This window comes from Pristis pectinata, chromosome 3 (genome assembly GCF_009764475.1).
Source record: "Pristis pectinata isolate sPriPec2 chromosome 3, sPriPec2.1.pri, whole genome shotgun sequence".
Lineage (NCBI taxonomy): Eukaryota > Metazoa > Chordata > Chondrichthyes > Rhinopristiformes > Pristidae > Pristis > Pristis pectinata.
In genome coordinates, this window is record NC_067407.1 from 43,122,037 (window position 1) to 43,147,713 (window position 25,677).

At 40.8% G+C, this 25,677-nt stretch overlaps 1 protein-coding gene across 2 annotated transcripts in view; it reads right to left on the reverse strand.

Annotated features, from left to right (window-relative positions):
* The window catches only part of pde4dip (phosphodiesterase 4D interacting protein), a 342,932-nt gene that overhangs the window by 287,505 nt on the left and 29,750 nt on the right, over positions 1-25,677 (reverse strand). For both annotated transcript variants that reach the window (XM_052010871.1, XM_052010870.1), the window contains exons 2-3: positions 15,030-15,079; positions 4,859-4,926 (exon numbers count right to left, since the gene is read on the reverse strand). In XM_052010871.1, coding sequence (XP_051866831.1) covers positions 4,859-4,926; positions 15,030-15,079 — 118 coding nt within the window. The remainder of the gene's footprint in view (positions 1-4,858; positions 4,927-15,029; positions 15,080-25,677) is intronic.

Consider the following 25,677-nt stretch of genomic DNA (forward strand, 5'->3'; position numbering starts at 1 on the left):
GAAGATGTGACTGTTGTTATTGTTGTTGAATCTGTTCCATCATCTCCACAAGCAACGCATGCCCACTCATAACAATTTGCTGCATTAAAACAATTCTCCACCGAACCCCCTGATTCATTTGCCATTTCACAAATCCATGCCCTCCAGTTACCAACATTCCTGCCAGGGGAATGTTCCTCCTACTCTACTATATCAATACCCTATCTTAAATCTTGCTTGAATCTTCTATGTTACTGGAACAGGAATCCCAGATTCCATCTCTTTACATCACTAAGTACACCCATCCCTAGTGTCATTCCAGTAGATCATCCCCACAAGTTCTACAACCTTCATTCCTCAGGTATGGTTGCACTGTGTTTAAACAAAACAAAAATTATTGTGCTGATACATACACCATTTTTCCTGATAAGTTAAATGCTATATAATCTACTGATGAGGAATGTACACTGATGTTCCATGGTACATGAGCCAGAAACAATACCTTGGTCACCTAAATGCACAGGTTAAAAAGGTCTGCAGATCTGTTTTTTTTTAATAAAAAGCTACAATTTGGGAGTCAACCAAAGCACCTGTTCAAATTTCCAGAATTCCAAACAGTTTGTATCTTTTGTTGTTACTGAATTTAACAGAGATAGCAGGATATGCAACACTTTTCAAACCTTTAAATAAAGTATTGTTCCGAGTATGAGAAAGACTACAAATGGTAATCAACCATATGGAACATTCTTTGTAATTTAATTTCCTTTGTGCACTAAATTTTAGTGAACATATTAACTCACTCTTGTTAAACTCTTGTCTGTGCAATTTTAATGGATTAATGACAGTTAAAATATTGCTAACGGGGATTTAACAGGAATGTAGTGAGCAATCCATTTCATTACCTTTTCTACCAATTTCTACACACTCTCGCTTTCACACGGTTTACTTCTGACTCATCTCAGGGGATAGGTTAGCAACCAATATCTATTACAAGCTATTACAAGCCCACTGGCTCCTACAGCTATTTCAACACCATATCTAACTCACCCTGCTTCCTGTAAGGACTCCATTCCATTTCCCCAGTTTGTCCATCGGCGACATGTTTTCTAATAATGAGATTTTGCACACTAGTGCCTCTGAGATGTCTTCCATTATTCTTTAATCATGGCCTCCCCTATAACGTGGTTGACAGGGCTCTCAACCATAGAGGATTTCCCACATTTCTGATCTCACCCAGCCAGAACAAGTATAGGGATGGAGTTTCCACCCGACTAGCCTCCTCTTTCAATGCATCATCCTCAAAAATTTCGATCATCTTCAATAAGGTTGCACCACCAGGCACGTCTTCCCCTCTCCTCCCCTTTCAGTGTTCTGAAGTATTCCAAAGGGACCATTCTTTCTGCAACCACATACTTTCTCACAACATTTTCCCAAGACTTCCAGATAATGTACCAATTCACTTGCACTTCTTCAAATTTAATATATTGCATCTGGTGCTCACAATGTGGTCTCCTCTACATTGGAGAAGCCACACACAGATTTGTAGAGTACTTCCACTTAGTCCACAAGGGTGAGCCCAAGCTTCCATAGTATTCCTGTTCTGACTTCTCTGTCTGTGACCTCCTACACTGTTCGAATGATGCCCAGTACAAGCTGAAGAAACAACATGTCATCTTCTATCTTGGACATGGCAGCCCTCAGGACTCAACATTAAACAACTTCAGCCAACCAGCCTTGCCTGTCTGTATCAAAACTGGCCAGTTCTGACATAAAGCCATACAGTTGTTGCACTAACTTGGTTTCTCTCTCCACCTTTCTCTCCATGGGTGCTGTCTGATCTGATGGGTATTTCCAGCACCCTCTTTTGTTTCAGATTTCCAGCAACAGTGTCTCATAGTTCCAATAGGAGACACAAGAGATTCTGCAGATGCTGGAATCTGGAGCAATGCACACAAAATGCTGGAGGAACTCAGCAGGTCAGGCAGCATCTATGGAGGGAAATAAACAGTTGACGTTTCAGTCGAGACCCTTGATCAGGACTGGAAAGGAAGAGGGCAGATTCCAGAATAGAAGGGCGGGGGGAGGGGGAGGAGCACAAACTGGCAGGTGATAGGTGATTCCATGTGGGAGGGGGAAAGTAGGTGGGTGGAGGAGAGGGAATGAAAGGGAATGATGCAAGAAGCTGAGTGCTAATAGGTGGAAGAGGCAAAGGGCTGAAGAAGGAATCTGATAGGAGTGGACAGTAGACCATGGACTAAAGGGAAGGAGGTGGGGAATAGGAGGGAGGTAGGTCATGAGGGTGGGGAGAGGCGAAAGGGAGGGGTGAGGGGGCCACAGGGATGAGGGAAAACAAAGGTGGGGGGGAGGAAAACAGAGGGGAGAGGTTACCAGAAGTTAGAAAAATTGATGTTGATGCTGTCAGGTTGGAGACTACCAAGGTGGAATATGTTGCTCCTCCAACCTGCGTCTGGCCTCAACGTGGCAGCAGAGGAGGCCGTGGATAGACGTCAGTATGGGAATGGGAAGTGGAATCAAAGTGGCTGGCCACTGGGAGATCGTGGCTGTTGCGGCAGATGAAGCGAAGGTACGTGACGAGGCAGTCATGCAATCTGCGCCGGGTCTCACCAATGTAGAGCAGACCACACTGGGAGCGCTGGATGCAATAAGTGACACCCTCAGATTCACAGGTGAAGCACTGCCTCAGCTGGAAGGACTGTCTGTGCCCTGAATGCTGGTGAGGAATGAGGTGTAGGGACAGGTGTAACACTTTGTACAGTTGCAGGGATAAGTGCTGGGAGGGTCATTGGTGGAGAGGGACAAGTGAGTCGCAGAGAGAGCAATCCCTGCTGAAAGCTGGCGGGGGGGGAGGGGCGGGAGGCAAGGGAAGATGTGCCTGGTGGTGGGATCCCGTTGAAAGTGGCAGAAGTTACAGAGAATGATGTGTTGGATGTGGAGGCTAGTGGGGTGATAGGTGAGGACAAGGGGAGGAGATGGGGTGAGGGCAGACGTATGGGAAGTGGAGGAGATACGGGTGAGGGCTGCATTGATGGTGGTGGAAGGGAAACCCCATTTACTGAAAAGAGAGGACAGCTCCGATGTGCTGGAATGGAAAGCCTTGTCATGGGAACAGATGCGGCAGAGGTGGATGAACAAGGAACATAGAAGCAAGAGGTGGTTTGTGATGAAAATTGTGGAATGGAGCAGAGTGGGTATTATCTACAATGACAGGACAAGTAGATTGAAATTATCCATGTTACACTAGTAACCAAAATTAAAATTATACCCAGAAATACATCTAGTTTGTTTTATTCTCAGTTTCATTACTTAAATAAGTTCACTGCATTGTTTAAAGGCCTGACTACAAGGAACCTCAAGGTTCGCTGGTGGAGGTGGTGCGTCTCTGAACTCTAGCAGGGGTTTCTATAAAAATGCAAGTTATGGATGAAGGTAGTGAAAGATATATTGCCTCTAAAAAACTATAAACGAGGGGCTTTGAGCTGAAAAAATTCCGAGCTTTCCAAATGCCAGAATTATCTCTAGGGGGTCCCGGTAACAGCACATAATCTAGTGCTGCATACTCTACCCCAATGACCCAGCCTGCTGTTTTTCTAATTCTAACTATGCACCAGCAGTTCCCTTGTTTTCTTTCTTCTTTTATTATTCTTTTACCTAATGGCTATTGAAATTCCCCTACCCTGTTAATTACCAGTAAAGAACTCCAGAAGAACAATTTTACATTGGAGAATTAAAATGGAAACAGTGAATAGAATTTTTAATAAAATTTGGATATTTATAAAGAAATCCCTTGCCAACAGAAAATACCAGTGACTGCAAAAAAACAAACTCTGCCTTTTGTCTTGAAGGGAACTAATGATTTTGTTCCTAATAGCCAACTTCTCCTGTCACCCCTCTCAGATCAAAGCCATTTTTACTGATAACACTGAATGGTGCCAAAATGTATCCAAAAACAAAGTGATTCTGGTCACAACAGAAGCCACACAGATCAAAGTAGGTCACATGGAATAGGAAGGGCTAAAATGGGTTATCTTAATAGCACAATGAAGTTTTCACATCAAACAAGATCACAGCAATGACCCATCCTCCCCCTTCTTTTGAAGAATGAACTAATTCTCATGCACCAGGAAAACTGTACAGGCAACCCCGTGTATGGCCATTCAGAATATGCAAATTTACCCCTGAAGAATTCACAAAGCACTACCCAAGTATTTGAGATACAGAATAAAATTCACTCTCACACAACTTAAGTGAAAAAAAGTAAATAAATCAACATAATTTTTGTAAACTCTCGTTTCTTGATGCATGTGCAGATGACATGGCTTTGTATTACAGAAAATCGTGATATGGACCATTTTCTGGGAATACAACCAATCCCCCTCCCCCCCACCCATAAAACAGGGGTCACCTGTAATTACTACAGATACATGGAAATCATGAATTACTGATGACTGCAGTACTTTAATGGACAGTATTCCCTCAACTGTCATTTGGGAATTTATTGTTATTTCAGTATTTCCTGTTTTATGTGGTCTCTGAATAAATATTACTGTAGCTCATCTTACTACTCCCTCTGTTAGAAGGGATACTTGTAACATGTGACTGACATTTGGATATATTTTCACATTCAACAATTAATTTTAAAAGCTGTATCTCAGAAGAAACCAGTGGTAGATTAAGATGAATATCAGTAAGTACTTATTCTCTTACAAAACAGTAATAAACATTTGGCATTGACTTAGCCAAAAACAAACACTCCAAAATGATTTAAGATGCACTTTGATAAACATTTTTGTAGAAGGATGCTAAACCAGCACAAGAATTAACCTTCCTGTATTACTGATAAATGATGGAGTCAACCTACCTTTCCAAATTCTCTTAGTGTGTGTGTCTGCAGTGGGAGCCCGGTCTCCTTTGTGTCTCTCAGAAGAGCTGAGAGGAAAAAAACACAAGAGACATGCACTTGAAACTGAAATGAAGTCCACAATGCAAAATATTGCAATATATTAACCAAAATGCTGATGTACTGGAAGAAAGTAAACCATATAGATGCAATATGTGTATTATTTTAAACAGAAATTCTACAATAACCTGATATGCCATCTAAAGCTAAAACCACGCTGCATATCATGCTATGTAAGTACTGAATTATATTCTCACTATGTCAAGAAATATAACACATTATGGTAATACTGGGGTAGACCTTCAGCTTACCACCTGGGACAAGTGTTGGGGATAGACCGTATTTTGCAGAACTGACCAATTTGCAATTCCACAATAGAAACGAAAACCAGGAGTTTTTTTTAATGCATATCGACATATCACTGTCAGTTTTGTGTCATGGTTTGGCCCTAAGGGACATTTTTTTTTACATGGGATGTGGATAATCCTGAGAAAGACCACACTTATGGCCCACCTTTGGTTGTCCTTCAGGTAGTCAGGCTGAATCATTGAGTAAAGGACTAAATTTACATGCATGTTAAAGCAGATTAAGGGTGGCCAGTCCAATCCCTGATAGGCATTAGTGAAGAAATAGGGGCTTCGCATGATACAACAGTTTTCACAGGCATTGCCCCACTAAACAGATTATTAGAGTTCAAATTCCTTGCTTGTCAAGATCGGATTTAAACTGGCAAGCTCTAATAAAAGTACCTTTGATAGCATAATCAATAGTTTATCACATGAATTTCGAGAATCAAAATCAGAAAGGAAGATTGTACTGTCATGTCATTGAAGCAAGATTTCATAGTTTAAGAACCAACCTACATTGAAAAATGCTATATTTATAAAGCAAATTCAATGATTCTGAATAGTGCAGTTAAATACCATGTTCCAAAGAAGCATCCAAAATAAATGAGCATAGATCCCAGTCGCACAGTAACTCGATCAATCCGTTGCCACATTGATCAGTTTATTACATCCTAACGAAACAGATCACATGAAACTAATAAAAAATAACAGACATTTCAGAATCCTGGGGTAAGAACGTGTCTTCATGTGGGATCTGTGGACCTCAAGTGTAGATGGAAAAGAAGGCCAACATATGCTGGCGACCAAGACATCAAAAAAAAATGAATTGTTCACAAGTATATAAAAGACTGACACTTCATCATAGCCCATTTTGCACTACCACCAGGATCAATTTTTAATTTGTGATATCCAAATGGATGACTGGACAAATATTTATCAGATTATTAGTTCCACAGATCAATTTCACATGGCCTACTCTCAATGTCTTGAGCAGAGCAGCAGCTTCATTGTGGGTTGGTTGATGAGTCTTTTCACAAGATTAATGACATATAATTTAATAATTCCGTACAAACTAGGATAAAGAAAGGTAAAAGGGAAGCAAGCTCACAAATCACAAATAATTGTTTTTTTAAGTAATCGTCTGGGGGAGACTTTCAGAAAACAGCAGTTCTAGGCACAGCTGCAAGTCTGCTAGAATCACAAGTATTAATAACACGTAGTTTTGCCTGTTATTATCAATTTCAGAAACAAACATCACTAGTAGGTGGAAAAAGGTGTGTGCAAATCTATTTTAAGAAGGTGGGCATAAGTAAAATGAAAAGTAACAAAGATAGAGACAAGATATTAGTGAATTAAGAAGCAACAGGATGAAGATAAAAGGCACCCATAGGTGCAAGAATGAATCTGCAGATGAGTGAAGATAGAGTGCGGCATTCATCTCCTTGTTGGCTGTTGAAGTTGAGATTTTTTTTTAATTTCAATAATAAACTTTATTCACAATAAAAAAATATGCAAAGTAAGAAACAGTGCAAAAACAAAAAAATATATATGCAAAGTAAGAAACAGTGCAAAAACAAAACCTTAACATTCATGGTCATTATATTCAGTAGTGTAAACATTAAAGAAAAATACAAACAAACATAGTATCATTGCCACTCATGTGGCTTCCTGAGGTGATACCCCTTTCATTGTTCGAGGGGCTTCCCCACCCAACTCAGCCCCTCCATGTGCGGTAGCGGAAGGAGCCCAGACTGTGGTCTTTCCTGACAGAGCCTCAGCATTGGCTGCACCGAGCTTCAGTACATCCCTCAGCATGTACTCCTGTAGTCTGACTGTGCCAGTCTGCAGCATTCCCTTATGGACATCTCGCTGGGCTGGAAGACCAACAAGTTTCGGGCAGACCAAGGACATCTTTCACAGAGTTGATCTTCCAACAGCACTTGATGTCTGTCTCAATGTGCGTCCCCAGGAACATAAGATAAGATATTTATTTGTTAGTCACATGTACATCGAAACACACAGTGAAATACGTCTTTTTGCGTTGCTAAGCATGTGCTGGGGGCAGCCCGCAAGTGTCACCACTTTTCCAGCACCAACATAGCATGCCCACAGCTCCTAACCTGTACGTCTTTGGAATGTGGGACGAAACCGGAGCACCTGGAGGAAACCCACACAGACATGGGGAGAACGTACAAACACCTTACAGACAACGGCAGGAATTGAACCCAGGTCACTGGTGCTATAATAGCATTACACTAACCACTATGCTACCATGCCATAGATCAGAGAGTCCTCTGTTACACAGCTGCTGGGGATGAACTGGGACACGGACCCTTGCATCCGTCTCCACACCCTCTTAGCAAATCCACAGTCTACAAAGAGGTGGGTGACCATTTCTTCCCCACCACAGCCGTCCCGAGGGCAGCATACATTGGGGGTGATAGGTCATCTGTAGAAGGAAGCTCTGACTCCAGCCAAGAGGGGTTCTGGTCAGCATGGAATGTACTGCAGACACTGCGGAACAGGGACACAATGGATTCTGTGGGTTTGTTCCCAGAGCAAATGGTCCAAACCATATGGCAGAATGCCTCATCGCCATATCTGACCAACAAGCTATTGAAATTGAGATGGGAGAAGGAGTACTTGAAGACCAAAAGTGATCCCTAGCCTCCTGTATGCTTCTGGAACATGGACTGTCACTGCAGCCAAAATTCTCCAAATCCACTGTCAGGATAAGTGAACGAGTGCCAACGACTTCTCCCAGACCAACATTTCTGTGGTGCGGCCCTAATTACACTCCATCCCCTCTGATGGGCAGGTCATGTCATTCCTGTGCCTAGCACCGGGTTCTTGAAGTAGGCAGTATACTCCAAGCTCCACTATGGCAAAAGATTACCAGGTGGACAGAGGATATGATTTAGGGATGCTCTCCGCGCCTCCTTGAAGAAGTGTAACATCTTCACTGACTCATGGGTACCCTTGGCCCATGACTACTCAAACTGGAGAAGTAGCGTTTGGAATGGCATTGTTAACCTCAAGTCCCTCCACCAGGATGACTCAGAAACCAAATGTTCATGACAGATGAATTGTTCCACTCATCAAGCACTTCCTGCCCCATATGTGGGTTAAACCTTAGCCTCATTAGTCACCTCAGCAGCCAAAGAACTGGAGTGGAACAAAGTCACCCTCAAACCTGCAGGACTGCCTAAGAGGAAGACAATGAATCAAAATTTCACCATGCACTCAGACAAAAAGGCAGTTATCCAAAAGCCACCTACTGCAAGATACTTCAAGACCACTGCTTTCCCTGTACACTTGAAAGCTCCATGCCAAAGCAAGGCCAAATACGTGCTTGCAGTGGAAGGAAGGCATTGGTATTTTCCCCTCAGCTTATCCATATCATCTTAAGGCAGGTTACATCCATCATCCTCAGATGAATATAATGGAGATCACAAGTCTAACAGAGATCACAAGATCCTTGTGGAATGCCACTAATCACAGACCTCCTCCACCATTACTCTCTGTCTTCTATGGTCAAGCCAATTTTGGATCCAATTGACAAAGTCTCCACGGATCCCATGTGTCTGAATCTTCTGGATCAGCCTACCATGAGGGACCCTGTCAAAAGCTTTACTAAAATCCAAGTATACAACATACAATGCTCTGCCCTCTTCAATCATCTTCGTCACCTCCTCAGAAACTCAATCAAGTTTGTAAGACATGACCTCCACTGCACAAAGCCATGCTGACGATCCCTAATTAGTCTATTCTTTTCCAGATGCAAGTAGATCCTATCCCTAAGAATCTTCTCCAATAATTTCCCTCCCACTGACGTAAGGCTCACCAGCCTAAAATTTGGAGATGCAAGAACACAAACTGTTGGAGGAACTCAACGGACCAGGCAGCATCTGCAGAGAGAAATGAGACCCTTCACCCAGACTGAAAGAGTGGAAGGAATATAGCCAGTGTTAAACAGGTGAGGGGAAGAGCTGGCAAGCAACAGGTTGATCTATGTGAAGAGGGGTGAGGTGGAGATGGAGGAGGGAAGAGAGGAAAAAGCAACATAGGGTGGGAGGTGATTGGTGGGGGCAACAAAGGGCAGCAGATGATGGAATTTGAAAGGAAAGGAAGGCGGAGCATGGAACCAAATCAGGAAGATAGGCAGATTGGAACAGTGTGGGAAGGGGACCCAGTGGGAGGAGTGTGTGGGTGATAGACAGATGGAGTAACTGGAGAAGGGGAAAGTAACAAGGTGATTGTGAGCTAGGGGGGTGGTTTGGGTGTGTGTCGAAAGAACTCGGTAGATCAGGAGGAGAGAGAAAAGGGATAGAAGGGGAGCAGGTTACCTGAAATTGGAGAATTCAGGAAATTGCCCTCAGTTTGTAGATTACCCAGGTGGAATATGAGATGCTGTTCCTCTAGTTTGTGCTTGGCCTTACCCTGGCAGTGGAGGAGGCTGAGGACCAACAGGTCGGTGTGGAAATGGTGAGGGGAACATCTCAGAGGATCTATTTTGGGCGCAACACTTTGATGCAATTAAAAAGAAGGCATGCCAGTGGCTCTACTTCATTAGGAGTTTGAGGAGATTTGGTATGTTACCAAAGACTCCTGAAAATTTCTACAGATGTACAGTGGAGAGCATTCTGATTGGTTACATCACCGCCTGATATGGAGGTTCCAATGCATAGTATTGAAAGAAGCTGCAGAGGGTTGTGGACTCAGCCAGCTCCATTATGGACACAACCCACCCTACCATCAAGGACATATCCAAGAGGTGGTGCCTCAAGGCTGCATCCATCATTAAGGACTCTCAGCACCCAGGACATGCCCTCTTTATGTTACTACCATCGGGGAAGAGGTACAGGAGCCTGAAGACCCACATTCAATTTTTCAGGAACAGCTTCTTCCCCTCCGCCATCAGATTTCTGAAGAGTCCATGAACCCATGAACACTACCTTGTTATTCCTCTTTTGCACTACTTATTTATTTTTGTAATTTATAGTAATTATTATGTCTTCATGTCTTGCACTGTCGTGCTGCCACAAAACAACATTTCATGACATATGTCAGTGATAATAAACCTGATTCTGATTTTGAATTAAAATGGCTTGCAACCAGGAGCTCCAAATGGCCACCAGCTATAATGACCTTGTTTGCCTCTACTGCCCTTATTAAACAGAGGAGCAACACTGGCTATTTTCCAATCCTCTGGGACTTTGCCAATGGCTAAAGAGAATACAAAGATCCCTGTCAAGGCCCCAGCAATCTCCTCTCTTGCCTCTCTTAACCTAGGATAGATCCCATCAGGCTCTGGGGACTTATCCACCTTAAAGTTCTTGAAGAGATCCAACACCTCCTTCCTTCTTGATATCAACATGCCCTAGAATATCAGCATACTCCTCCCTGATCTCACCCTCCATGTCCTCCTTCTTGGTGAATACTGATCCGAAGTACTTGTTTAGTACCTCGCCACTTCCTCTGGCACTAGGCATTAATTCCCTCCTTTGTCCTTGAGTACTCCTACCCTCTGCCCAGTTTACCTCTTGTTTTTAATGTATGTATAAAATGCCTTGGGATTCTCTTTAATCCTACTCAATTTACAGCCCCTTTTAGCCCTCCTGATTCCTTTTAATGTCTTTTCTGCTTCCTTTGTATTCCTCAAGGGCTCTGTCCTGTTTCAGCTTCCTAAACCTATGCATATGCTTCCTTTTTGTTTTTGACTAAATTTGTAACATCTCTCATCATCTATAGTTCCCAAATCTTGCCATCCTTGTCTTTCTTCCTCACATGAACACGCTGGTCCTGAAATCTGACAAGCTGTCTTTAAACAACTCCCACGTTAGATGTGGACTTGCCCAATAACAACCACTCCCAATTTACTCTCCCCAGCTCCTGCCTAATACTAGCTTGCTTTTCACACGCAATGTTACATACAATATGACATGTGATAATTTAGAAGTTCCTGAAGATTGTAGCTATAGATGAGTTGGATGAGTTTATTGTCAGGGAATTGTCAGACATGGGACATCTAGAGATTGCGGAATGGGTGTAGCATGTATTAATACAAACAAGAACCAACCAGTCTTCAAAATCAAACCTGTTGAAATGTAAAATACAAGCAGCAATCAGTTTTGAAATTGTGTCTGGAGAGCACAGGCTGCTGGCCCACAGCAGAAAGCTGGCTGCTCAAGATATGGTTTGTAACCTGACAGGACCATGAGATGTTCTCATCTGCATCAGCCAAACATAAGACAATTAACACAGCATAAGGTTGTGTTAATTGGTCTGCATCCTTCTTCCAGAGACCAAGGAAGGCTTCCAGACCAGACTAACTTATGTCACATAGCATATCAAACATGGTCATGGCATATTTGCTCTATTAATAATTGGGATATTTGTGTATTCAGAGGGTCAGCCTGACAAAATGTCATTGTAGTTATTGAAATTGTATTGAATCACCTACTGTTACTATTGTCCTTAAGAGTATAAAATCTTGATGTACTTTGAGTTTGGAAGACTCTACCGAGAGGGTCTCCAAGAGAACATCTGTTTGTCGTGATGAATAAAGACTTTCATATCCACCAGTTTCTCCAGTGACTTAGTCACAGTCACCACATATATCACATCTCACCAGGATATCACCAGGATCAGGTTAGTGCAGTTATCATCAGAACAGGAGTTAACGCCAACATCGTCTAACAAGGTGATTTACTCTGGGTCTCTGTTGACACAGGATGCAAGTACGTGCCTTGAATGACAAGTTTCTGCTAATGAAATTTTCCAAGCATCTACTTTAAGTATTGCTTGTGACAAATCCTACAGTACAAATAACCAAAATAAATACAAGCTGTCCCTCGCATCAAGACTCATGAAAGCATCAAATGTCAGCTGGACAAAAATACCTGAAAAAAGGCCCTCCAAGATGTGTGGGCCTTTTAAAAGCTCCACTACTCAGCATTGATGCCTGAAGCTATTTCTACCAGCTCTCAATGATTTGTGAGATAAAGAGGGGAAGAATTACAGATGTATATCAGAGCTTTGAAACAACATATAGTGACATAATATTCACTGGGGAGTAGGTTGAGAATGCTGAAAATGACTTCATCTCCGGCTGTCTTATTCCAGAATTGGATTTTAAGCTACATCTCACAGATGAAAGGGAAGTGTGCCAAACCTGGTGTACTATACAGGCTTTTTGGCAAACAAGGGAAGGACTCATTAAAAGAAACATCTACTGTTGGTGCCAATGTTTAATCAAATGAGTTTTATTCAAGAACTGGAGCCGTAAGATAATTAAACTGTTTAGTGTTCACTTTGATTTCAACATGTTGTACGAAAGTAGCTTATCATTACAATGGAACTTCATAACTCAGAACTGCTACAATGTGATAGTGCAGTAGACAAAATATAGTTAACATGCTATAAGACCAAAATTGTAAAAATAATTACCCATTAAAAAAATGATGGTATGTGGTAGCCAAATTGCAGTGTTCAGTCTTGCTAATATCAGATATTTCTAAATTTTTTTTATGTATTTACCCTCCTGGGATCATTAAAATAAGCAACATAAAATATTTATTATCCCAATATGACCAATTTACTGGCTTTATTTAAATTGCTAACATTGCAATATTTTATGAACCAATTTTATTAAAATTGTATCATATTGTGCAACTCACTGCTTTATTAAAAATATTTTCCCTTCAGTAATTTTCCATCTTCATCAGTATGTGTAAATACATAGGAACAAGCGAAGGGCATTCAGTCTGCTCCATTAGGTAAAAACCCTTTTAATTCACTCTCTCTGCATTTCTCCATATTTGCCATTACCCTAATTTCTAAGTAAATACCACTTTTAAACATTTCAAATCTGTCATTACTGCCTTCTGGGACACTGCTTCTCTCAAGCCTTTGCGTGAGGACATTTATTCTGATTTGCTTTTACCCAAGGTTAAGGTGGCTTACTTCTTTTAGATTTCTTCATCAGAAGGTGGAGGCAACATCTATCAAAGATCCCTTCCATCCAAGCTATGCTATCTTTTCACAGTTACCATCGGGCAGGAGGTACAGAAGCCAGAAGTCCCACACCACCAGGTTGAAGAACAGCTACTTCCCTTCAACCATTCAGTTCTTGAATCAACCTGCAAAACCCTAATCACTACAGTTTAGCAACACTATGACCACTTTGCACTGCAATGGACTTATTTTTGTTCTAACTGTGTTCTTTCTTGTAGAAATAGTGTATAATTTATGTTTTTCTTGTGAATGCTGCTAATATGATGCTATGTGCCTGTGATGCTGCTGCAATTAAGTTTTTCATTGCACCTGTGAATACATGTACTTGTGCACATGACAATAAACTCAACTTTGACTTTTGACTATGACTTTGATTCATGTTGTGGTTCATATGGTTTCAGGCATTTGAACCATACTTGTTCAAGTGACCAATAGCCCTTTATTTCCTCTTTGTTGTGCTGGAAAAACACTCAGTTCCCAGGAAACATAGTGAGGAAACAGGTGAAAGAACTATTACATTACTTCCAATGATACTCAAGAAACTTGTAACAAACCAAGACACAGCAACTCATTTGATTAGGACCTAATCTGCAACCTAAACATGCATTCCCTCCATCAATGGCACATAGTGACTGCAATTTGTATCACCTACATTATGTACTGCAGTTACTTGTCTTAACTGTTCTGACAGCACCTCTTAAATTTGCAGCTTCTATCACCAAGAAAAACAAGGGTTTCAGTACCTGCCTGTTCCCCTGCAAGTCATGCACCAACCTGACTTGGAAATATATCATTGTTCCTTCATCGTCACCAGGTCTAAGTCTTGGAACTCTTTCCAACAGAACTAGTGAAGGTACTCCACTGAAGGATTGCAGTAGCTCACCACCACTTCCCACATGTAATTAGGGACAGGTAATAAATGCAGGATCTCCAGCAACACCCAGGTCCCCAAAATTTAGAAGTTTCAGTCTTCCATGTTGTCTGGGATTTTCTGTACTTCCTCTATGAATAAAACTGGATGTGTGCTGCCAACCAGAGCAGACTCAGCATCAATGCTGAAGCTGAAGGGGGCAGTCCTGGCCTCTAGATTCGATTTCTTCTGGTTGAGTCTGTGGGGTGAATAGAGGGACACTGCCAAGAAACTTCCAATGGGGCTTGCACCAGGACTCTCCACAAAACTGTTGGGGGTGGACAGTAGACAATAATAATATGACAGTATTCCTCCATGACATTGCTGCTCTTGATTTTTCCACTGATAGAGCTGTGTGACTTGGTGCAATGTATGCTGCATGTTGTGTACACTGCAACACACAAATGCATGATGAATACAAATTAACTGTTGCATTTTGTTTCCAACAATCAATTACTTTGATATTTAATTTACAAAATTTGGAGATATACTTAGTTTTTCATCAACCTTTCCTGCATTATGGTTGATCCTTGCACTAGATACCAATAGATAAGAAGAGACAAGCTATCACTTTTATTTGATGGAGTATATTTTTATGTAATGCTGATATCTTTCTAGGGGGTAATTTTAACTTCATATTGCTGTACAAAATAATGAGAGATAGAATTGCAAATTTACACCCTGGATGATTTTCCTTCCCATGCATGCAATTGATGAAGTTCCAAGCTCAGAACATACAATGGAATATTTATCGTCATGTGGTCGCAATATTGGCTGATTTTCACTAGTTCAAGTGGGTAGTCGATGTGCAGTATCCCTCGCTGAAACCTGTCTTAAAGCACAAGCAGTATCTACTTACTTGTCACAGGACCTTTGGTAGGTAGGCTGCTGTCATCATTGGGGTAGTCCCTGCAATACAAAGAAAGCATGAGTGGCCTTTTTGTCCATTCCTTTAAGCAGGTGAATTGGGTTTTACTTAAAACCTCATGGACCAATTAGTCTACAGTGAACTCATTCATTAGCATTCCAGTAAAATAAAATTCCACGTCACATACATTCATACAGCAGAAACCATTTGTCTTCCTGCACTATATTCTGAATAACTTACAAGTCCTAGCAAAGTACTTTTACCTTTTTTACAATGTGCTTGTAAACTCTTTTATGAGTCCAGATGAAGGGTCTTGACCTGAAACGTCACTGTCCATTTCCCTTCACAGATGCTGCCTGACCCGCTGAGTTCCTCCAGCATCTTGTTTTATGCATTTTGAAACCTGTGTTTGTCAACACCCACCCATAGCTTAATGAAGCAAATACATAAAGTGCTGGAAACACTCAGCAGGTCAAGCAGCATCTGTGAAAAGAGAAACAGACTTTAGATTTCAGGTCAAAGACTCTTCATCAGAACTGTAAATATGAGAAAATGTTACTTTTTAGTTGCAGAGCAGGTGAGGAAAGGATAGAAGAATGGAATATCTCTTACTGGGCTAGGCCAGGATTGCCATGGTGATACACTGTTTACAAAGCTGTCTGGTTGACAGATTAATGAGGGCAGTTTGAGAGAAAACACAAAGGGACAATGTAGAAGCTCCGAATCACAGGCCAGAGCTGTTGCAAAGAACCAAAGCCAGAAGGAGAATTTTGAAAATGCTCAACAGATCAAGCATAGTTCAGTAAATCTGCTTTCTCTTTTGAGTAATAACTGTGTGGTTCAGGCAATTATCCCAATTTTCTTTAGATGGAGGGCAACTTTAAACCAAAATCAGAACAATTTCTGCTCTTTTATTAATTTTATCCCATAACAGAATACTGTACTTAATGTCCAGGATTTTGCAGGACAATAACTGTCGACATTTGGAGATATAAGGGATTGTAGATGTTGGAATCTGGATCAAAAAAACAAACTGCTGAAGAGATGTGATCAAGCAGCATTTATGGAGGCAAGGGGATAGTCAACTTTTCGGGTTAAGACCCTGCATCAGGACAGACTGTAGAGGGAAGACAGCCAGTACAGGCAGTCCCCAGGTTATGCAAGGGTTTCGTTCCTGAGAACTGTCCATAAGCCAATTTCTCAGCAAGTTAGAAATGTACACTTTTTACAGAAACCCATATCATATCACTTGCTGTAACACTTGCTATAATTCTTTCATTTCATTGAATAATCACCCTAACATGCCCCATAACTAATGGAATATATACTGTATCCAGTCATTAATGAATAACATGAAATATTTTATAATTATCACTAGCTTAAAAATACATTAAAGATGTACTGGAAGAAGTCATCTGTCATCTGCTTGACCCGCTGAGTCCTTCCAGCAATTTGTTTTTTTAACCATCAACATTTGCTGTCATTCTCCCAGCTAACTGATGGGATTTCCCAATATGGGTAGACAAGTGAAGAAATCCAGAAACTACTACGAGTAATTCACCATTGCACCATGGGCTGCTCTTGGAGGCTGGGGTTAAGCTTGGGAGAAGGAACTTGGGTTAAGTGCCCCAACACTTCCATTTGTCATGTACCAGCAACAAAAGAAACACACCGAGTCATGTATAAGTGTTAGAAACTATTTTATTAATAACTACTTATAATAATAAGAAAAATAAAAGTAAAAATGTTAGAATGTTAGAAATAAGAATGTTAAATCTTAAACATTAACCCCAAAAACTAAACTCGAAGTGTGTGTGTGGCAAATTCCCAAACTCCAAGTCCAGGAATAGTTCTCAAAGTTCAATTCAGCAAGCCATAAGGTGAAACGTGAGCAAAGGCTTCTGCAAAGCCACCGTTGACTGAAGAGGAAATGTAGGGAGAAAATAAAGAGAAATTACAAAATCTAAATGTTCCCCGATGGAACCCATACAATACCTCAATCACTAACGATCTCCATTCCTTTGTTCCGAAGTATCTTCCACCCCGAAAGGCATTCAAGACGTGGCCATCCACACAAATACCTGTTTCCTTCTACAGGTTAACAACAAAGTGGACTCCACTGGATTATTCCAAAAATCCATACGTGGATTGTAGTGACAGACACAGTTATTGTTTTTCATCCATCGATACAGAGACCAGCAGGCAGGTGTCTCTCTCCCTCTCTCTCTTCCATGACTGTCTGCTCCAAAAAGTCAGCATGTCCTTATCTCCTGTTGTCATAATCACGCCACACACACACTACTGTGCTATGTCTTAAAGGGACATTCACCAAATAGTAAACTAATCCGTAACACAACTTGGATATTCTACACCAAGCCTGATGAGGTGGTAAAGATTAATATGAATGAAAGGAAATGATTACTAAGATCTTAATCCTTTAACAGTATTTAAAATGTTTAAAGGTGCATTAAGTTTTATTAAGTTTTTTTTAAACCTACTCAATTTCTTTTCCGCCAACAACAGAAATCATGGTTGACAATTTCCCTCACTTTCACACATTACTTTACATACTACTCCAACTGAAATCAGCTAACTCTGGGTGGTTAGATATAGAACCTGAGATCTATTTGGTCCATATACATTACAAAGCATGGTTGGAATTGGTATTGTTATTGGTATTGGTTTATTATTGTCACTTGTACCGAGATACAGTGAAAAACTTGCCTTGTATACCGATCATACAGGTCAATTCATTACACAGTGCAGTTACATTGGGTTAGTACAGAGTGCAATGATATAGTACAGGTAACAACAATAACAATACAGAGTAGTGTCACAGCCACAGAGAAAATGCAGTGCAATAAGGTGCAAGGTCACAACAAGGTAGATCGTGAAGCCATAGTCCATCTCATCCTATAAGGGAACCATTCAATAGTCTTATCACAGTGGGGTAGAAGTTGTCCTTAAGTCTGGTGGTACGTGCCCTCAGGCTCCTATATCTTTTACCCAATGGAAGAGGAGAGAAGAGAGAATGATCTAGGTGGGTGGGTGGGGTCTTTGATTATGCTTTATTATGCTTTGATTATGCCAGTTTATTTACCAGCCAAATATTTCAATTAAACTTATCAAATAAATGATTACAGTGCCATTGTGTTATTATCATTTTCTAGCCATCTCTGTTTTTTTGTGTATTCACTGAGGAAATGCAAAATCTGATGGCAACAACACAGACTCAAATCTAGATTAATGGTATCCTGTAGGCAATTAGTTCAAAAACCGTAGCTTACTTTTCTGCCAGTTCCCTTGAAAAGGTTCAGCCTTTGGCTGCTGAACCTGACAACGGCAAATTTTCATTCAGCTGTTCAACATTGTGCTTAGTAGTCATGAATCACTTGTAAAGTTGAAACTATATAGTTAATTCAGCCTTCTGGAAAGTGGGCTTGCAAAATTCTATGAGTTAAATTCACACACATTTAAGCATAGTAATGTCTTTCCAAGTCATCAGAAAATATGAGGAATACTCAGCTGGCTACACAGTACCTGAGGAGAAAGTAACATAATTAATGTCTCCCATTCCACAAGTACTGTCTGACCTGCTGAGTGTTACAAACATCCTTTATTTTTCAGATTTCTGACATCTTCTATATTTTGCTTCTATATTGGGTTTATTTCTATTTCACAGAGCGACTAGGATCTGGATTAAAGATTTGTGACTGTAGCAGCATCCAGAATGTTTCATCGTGTCCTAATGAATTATTCTGATAATAAACCACACTATGCATAGTACAATTTTGGTCAGTAACATTCTGGTACTTAGTACATACCATGTCATATTATGGAATTGAAGGTGGCTTGATTTTGTGGTGCCCAGTGAACAAACAACACTCAAGGATTGCAACACACTTATCCAAATATTTCAAAATTTTGTGGGCATTCTGTGGCAGGAACCTCAGATCATTAGAAATCTAATTCCATGTGGCAGCTTCAATAGGCATCCTGGACTACGGGAGCAGAATTCAATAGCATGTCTCTTCAGACTGAAGTATCCTTACTGGGATGCTGAGCCAAAAGCGGGAAGTGTGTTAAAATATTTAACTCTATATAAAATCATATACAGAATTTCAAATAAAAAGAGGGAAAGAAAAAAATGGAAAGATTACAAGAAACTTTAAAAAAGAAAGTTTAAGAGAAAACATTTTAAAACTTAAGATTTTCAACAAGATGTATTTAAAATCTAAAGGTGTGATGTTTCACACCTACAAAGTAAATTTAAAGGGTGAGGGAGGACGTTTAGTAGAAATTATGATTTATCATGCCATAAATTTCACTTACACTAGATAGACTTTCATTTGCCTTTTCTGGCAAGTTTAATGGCTATATTTCTCAACTTCACATCTACAATGTGTTTTATTGCAGAGGCACTGATATTGGCCAAATCTGGCTATGAATACTTAATTTCATTGTTTAGCTTGTCACAGGTGGACCTTGGAATTTGCTGTCCAAGTTTCTCCAAAATCAGAGTACATAATTAAGAAACCACACTCACGATTCCAATCCTAAACTCAGAGGTGAGTAGCAGAAAATTGAAGGTTATTTTCTATTAATTCCCACAAATGGGACAGTGGCAAATTTAATCTGACTATTTAAAAGAAAGAGAAAAAACAGAGAATTATAGACCAGTTAGCCTACCATCACTAATGGGGGAATGGTGGAGTCCATTATAAAAAATATAATAGCAGGACACTTGAAAGCATCAACAGGATTGGATAAATCCCGGGTGGGTTTAGGAAAGAGAAATTATGCTTAACAAAACTACTGGAGTTTTTTTTTGAGGATGTAATGAGTTGGATAGGCAAGGGAGAATGAGTGGATGCGATGCATTCAGATTTTCAGAAAGCAAGCTCTCAGGTGCAGCAAGCAGTTAGAAAGACAATGGCCTTCATTGCAAGAGGATTTGAGTGCAGGAGCAAGATCTTGCTGCAGGACCTTGGTGAGACGCTGACTGGAGTTATGTATGCAGTTTTGGTCTTGTTATCTGAGGAAGGCTGTTCTTACCATGGACAGAGTGCAACAATGATTTACTAGACTGATTCCTGGGAATGGCAGGACTACATAAAAGGAGAGATTAGTTCAACACGGCCTATATTCATTGGAGTTTAGAAGAATGAGAGGATATCTCATTGAAACCTATTAAATTTTAACAGGATGAGAGAGAGTAGATGAAGGGAGGATATTCCTGATGGCTGGGAGTTCAGATCTAGGAGTCACAGCCTCAAGATATAGGGTATGCCATTTAGAAGCAAAATCATGAGAGGTTTCTTCACTCTGAGGTTGGTGAACCGGTGGCATTCTCTTCTGCTGAAAGCAGTGAAAGCTGTCATTAAATATATTCATAAAGGAGGGAGATATAAAAGAATCAATGGATATACAAAGAAAGTGGGAACAGGGCACTGAAATGAATAACCAACCATGATCATATGGATGAGGTAGGCAAGCCCAAAAGACCTACTCTTGCTCCTATTTTCGATGTATCTTTGTTTCTATCAACTATCTTTCTGAAGTAGAATACTTGCTGAGGACCTGAATCCATTTAAAGAGAACCTGATGGATCAAGGGAGGGTGAGCTGCTGGGTTTGAATGGAGCCATCTTCTGCAAGGGATTCTTGTTTACCTTAATAGAGTTATGGAATTATACAGCACAGAAACAGGTCCTTCGGCCCAATTTGTCCATGCCAACCAAGTTGCCTACCTGAGCTAGTCCCACTTATCTGTGTTTGGCCCATATCACTCTAAACTTTTCCTATCCATGTAGCTGTCTAAATGTCTTTTAGATGTTGTAATTGTGCCCACCTCTACCACTTCCTCTGGCAGCTCATTCCATATTATCACTGTGTGAAAAACTTGCCCCTCAGGTCCCCTTTCCCCTCTCACCCTAAACCTATGCCCTCTAGTTTTATACTCCCCTATCCTGGGAAAAAGACTGTGACCATTCACCTTATCTATGCCTCTCATGATTCTTCATAGCATCGTAACTAGGTGACCAGAACTGCACACAATACTCTAAGTGCAGTCTCACCAATGTCATATACAGCTGTAACATGACATCGCAACTCTTTGACACAATGCCCTAACTGATGAAGGCAAGCATCCCAAATGCCTCTACACCAGCATGTCTACCTCTGTTGCCACATTCAGGGAACTATGTACTTGTACCCCTTGGTCTCCCTTTTCTACAACAGTCTCCAGGGCCCTGCCATTTATTCTGTATGTCTTGCCCTGGTTTAACTTTCCAAAATGCAAGCTGGTTGCCAACAATAACTAATACTGATAAACAAAATCTCTTCCATAATCCTGCAAGATATTCCTACCAGGCTTCCCCTTGTACACCCAAATCCCGGATTCATTTTTAAATGGCAATTATACTACTACCAAGCTGGCAGAACTGCCTGCAGTGAGGCTTCCTACATCAACACACCATGCTCAGAATCTTACAATTCTTCTTTTATGAAATGGGACTAGCTTAGATGGGCATCTTGGTCAGCATGGATAAATTGGGTTAAAGAACCTGTTTCCTTATGGTATGACTTTCAATTCATCCGAGGATCTGCTCCAGCATTGTAAGAACCTAATACTTCCCCAGGATTCCCAATATTATAGAAACTCTTCTCAGTCCTGTCAGAGCCTGAGTCTCCCCCGGTCCCCTTACGTCACTGCTGGTCTCTGACTTTTCACTTGAGTATTCCCAGATCCAAGTAAGTTCTCAATATTGATCTCACTGTTCTAATAGTAATAGGAATATGGAATTCTTGCTCCCATTAAACTTGTAATTCAGGAATAGCATCATAAACAATATGTCAGCAAATGGAGAAAAAAAGCACCAAGAAGATACCACGTGCTACAGTGTGGATTTCACCCAAACCAACACGATTCATGGCACTGGCAATATTTTAACTGGCAAAGAGTTTGGACTGCATGGATGCTGTATCAGAAAAGGGATAAATTACACAACTCATTCAAGATGTGTTTACACAATAGCAAAGTGGTTTTCACTGTCACAAACCAGCAACAAAAGAAACACACTGAGCATGATTTAGTGTTAAAAACTATTTTATTAATCACTACTTATGATAATACGTAAAATAAAAGTAAAAATGTTAGTATGTTAGAATTCAAGAATGTTAAACCTCGAACGTTAACCCCAAAACTAAACTCTTCGTGTTTGTGTGTGACAAAGTCCAAAACTCCCAGTTCCGGAATGGTTCTTAAAGTTCAGTTCCGCAAGCCATAAGGTGAAACATGAGCAAGGGCTTCTTCAACAACCACCATTGTCTGAAGATAAGATGTAGATGTAGAAAAACATAGAGAGAGTACATACGAAATCCAAATGTTCCACGATGGACCCCAAACGACACTCCAGTGTTTACTCGGTAGTGACTTCCTCACCCCGAAAAGCATCCGAACCATGGTCGTCCACACACAAATACCTGTTTCCTTCTACAGGTCAGCAATAAAGTGAACTCCACCGGATTACTTCCAACTTCCATACATGGATTTCAGTGGCAAACACAGTTATTGTTTCTCATCCATCGATAGAGAAAACAAGCAGGCTGGTGTCTCTCTCCCTTCTCTCTCTCTCTCCTTCTTCTTCTTCTAACCTCTTCAACAACGTCATTACGTCCTTTATCTTCTATTGACGTAAGCACGCCCCACACACACATACACACACACTCTCTATCTTAAAGGGACTTTCACTGAGTCTGTAACATCACACAAATTTATATCTGCATTTGGATGCTGTTTCAGAGAAGAGAGTATATCATTTTGTTCGTGGATAAACCTTGCATAACCTGAATTTCCAATATACATTCACAACAATTGAGGCTTTTTATTAAAGGCACAAACTCTTAAAATTACTATTATTCACTTACCAATGCATAAACAAGCTTTTTTCTTTGGTCTATAAAGTGGATTGTCACATGTTATCGACATCATATTAGCCCTTGAGTTTAGTCCATATTTCCTTTATCAAATTCAACTGCAGCCAGAAAGTAAGAGGGACATTTCTTCACAAAGAAGAAATTGGTGCAACTCAGAGCTACTCTGCTGGAAAATTGTAAAGAAGCAATGATTTGGCATGAATGGACTAATGTTATTTGTCTAAAGAATGAAATGCTGAATATTTGTAATCTTCAAAGAAGCCCTAAGATTTGTTCAAACAGGTTCCCTGAAAGTAGTAGTTTTATATTTTTCTTATTTCTTAACATGTTAATAATATAAATACAATCTTTTTTTTAAACTTGTATGTATTGCATGTATTTAAAGAATTGCTTTGTACCTCAGGTTGTCTGGGTTTCCTCCAACTTATCCTGGGGTCAGGCTGCATGGCCAGTATGAGTCATCAGTTATTAATCACTGCCATGTGGAAAATGGAAGGAAACTAACAGGACAATGAGAGAGGGGATCATGCAGTTAAAATCTACCTGGTTAGTTTATACACAAATTTTCAGGCTTGAAGCATTACTACATCTTGCTCGCCGTACAATAAATAATAAATCACATTTGAAGAAGTATTTATTGTGTGCTTTTATACAAAAACAGTTGATGACGAAGTTACTTAATCTAGAATTTTATCATCCACCAGGCTAGTGGAAGGCCTGCAGGCCTTTTAACAGCCCAACAAATTTGTCCAGTTGTAAAATACTGGGGGACATGCTTTGTGGCGTCACATACAGAGCTAGGCATTTTAACTAATTTGCAGTTTTTTGGGATATCCCGATTACTTCAGACATGACTTCTTGCCCCATCTCATTTACACATATGTGAATCTACTAATATTGCAACCAGGCCCAGGAACTTAATTAAAGTGTTCCATGAATTGCACGTAAACTGAATTATTACTTCTTACCACAGTGAACATGGACAATTTTCTGTAGAGCATATGTAATTTAATAAGGTTATTATTTTACTTCTCTGTGATCATATTCCTACTTAGAATTTCTACCCCCGCAATGTTTTTATAGCTGCTTGTCAAATTATGGGATTTAAAACATTAGGAATGTCATATTAGCCTCTGATATTCAGTATGGTATGGTTACATCTACAATGTTCCTGTTTCATTAACTACAAATCCAAGAATGCCTTAAGTTTCCCACCTATTAGCAGGCAGAAATATTCACAGTAAGGCAACCATAGAACCATAGAACCATACAGCACAAAACAGGCCCTTCGGCCCACCATGTTGTGCCGTCCATCAAACCACCCTCACACTACCTAACCCCTTCCTCCCGCATATCCCCCCATCCCACACTCCTCCATATGCCTATCCAACAAGCTCTTGAACCTGTCCAATGTATCTGCCTCCACCATCACCCCAGGCAGTACATTCCATGCACCAACCACTCTCTGGGTGAAAAACCTCCCTCTGACATCTCCCCTGAACCTCCCACCCATAACCTTAAAGCCATGCCCTCTCGTCTTGAGCATTGGTGCCCTGGGAAGGAGGTGCTGACTGTCTACTCTATCTATTCCTCTCAATATTTTATATACCTCTATCATGTCTCCTCTCATCCTCCTCCTTTCCAGTGAATAAAGCCCTAGCACCTTAAGCCTCTCCTCATATTCAATACTCTCTAATCCAGGCAGCATCCTGGTAAATCTCCTCTGCACCCTCTCCAACGCCTCCACATCCTTCCTATAATGAGGCGACCAGAACTGAACACAGTACTCTAAGTGTGGCCTAACTAGAGTTTTGTAAAGCTGCATCATCACCTCGTGGCTCTTAAACTCAATCCTGCGATTTATGAAAGCCAACATCCCATTGGCTTTCTTAAGTGCTCTTTCCAGCTGTGAGGCAACTTTCAATGAACTATGAATATGAACCCCCAGATCCCTCTGCTCCTCCACACTGCCAAGTACCTTGCCATTTACCCAGTACTCTGCCCTGGAGCTTGTCCTTCCAAAGTGTACCACCTCACACTTCTCCGGATTGAACTCCATCTGCCACTTGTCAGCCCAGCTCTGCATCCTATCAATATCCATCTGTAAGCTCCAACAGCCCTCCACAGTATCCACAACACCACCGATCTTAGTGTCGTCCGCAAACTTACTAACCCAGCCCTCCACCCCCTCATCTAAGTCATCTATAAATATCACAAAAAGTAGAGGTCCCAGATCCGATCCCTGCGGGACACCACTAGTCACTGCCTTCCAATCCGAGGGCACTCCTTCCACCACAACCCTCTGCTTTCTACATGCAAGCCAATTCCTAATCCACACAGCCAAGCTTCCCTGGATCCCTTGGCCTCTGACCTTCTGAAGAAGCCTACCATGAGGAACCTTATCAAACGCCTTACTAAAATCCATGTAAACCACATCCACCGTACTGCCCTCATCAATCTTCCTGGTCACCTCCTCAAAGAACTCTATCAGGCTTGTGAGGCAAGATCTTCCCTTCACAAAGCCATGCTGGCTGTCCCTAATCAGTCCATGATTCTCTAGGTGTTCATAAATCCTATCCCTTAGAATCCACAGAAAGCAGCTTTGGCAAACATCAATGATCTCACTTTCCCAGTAATACTGAATATCTCCAAATTTATTGGCTACAATTACAGATTATAGATCATATTTTAAGAATATTTAA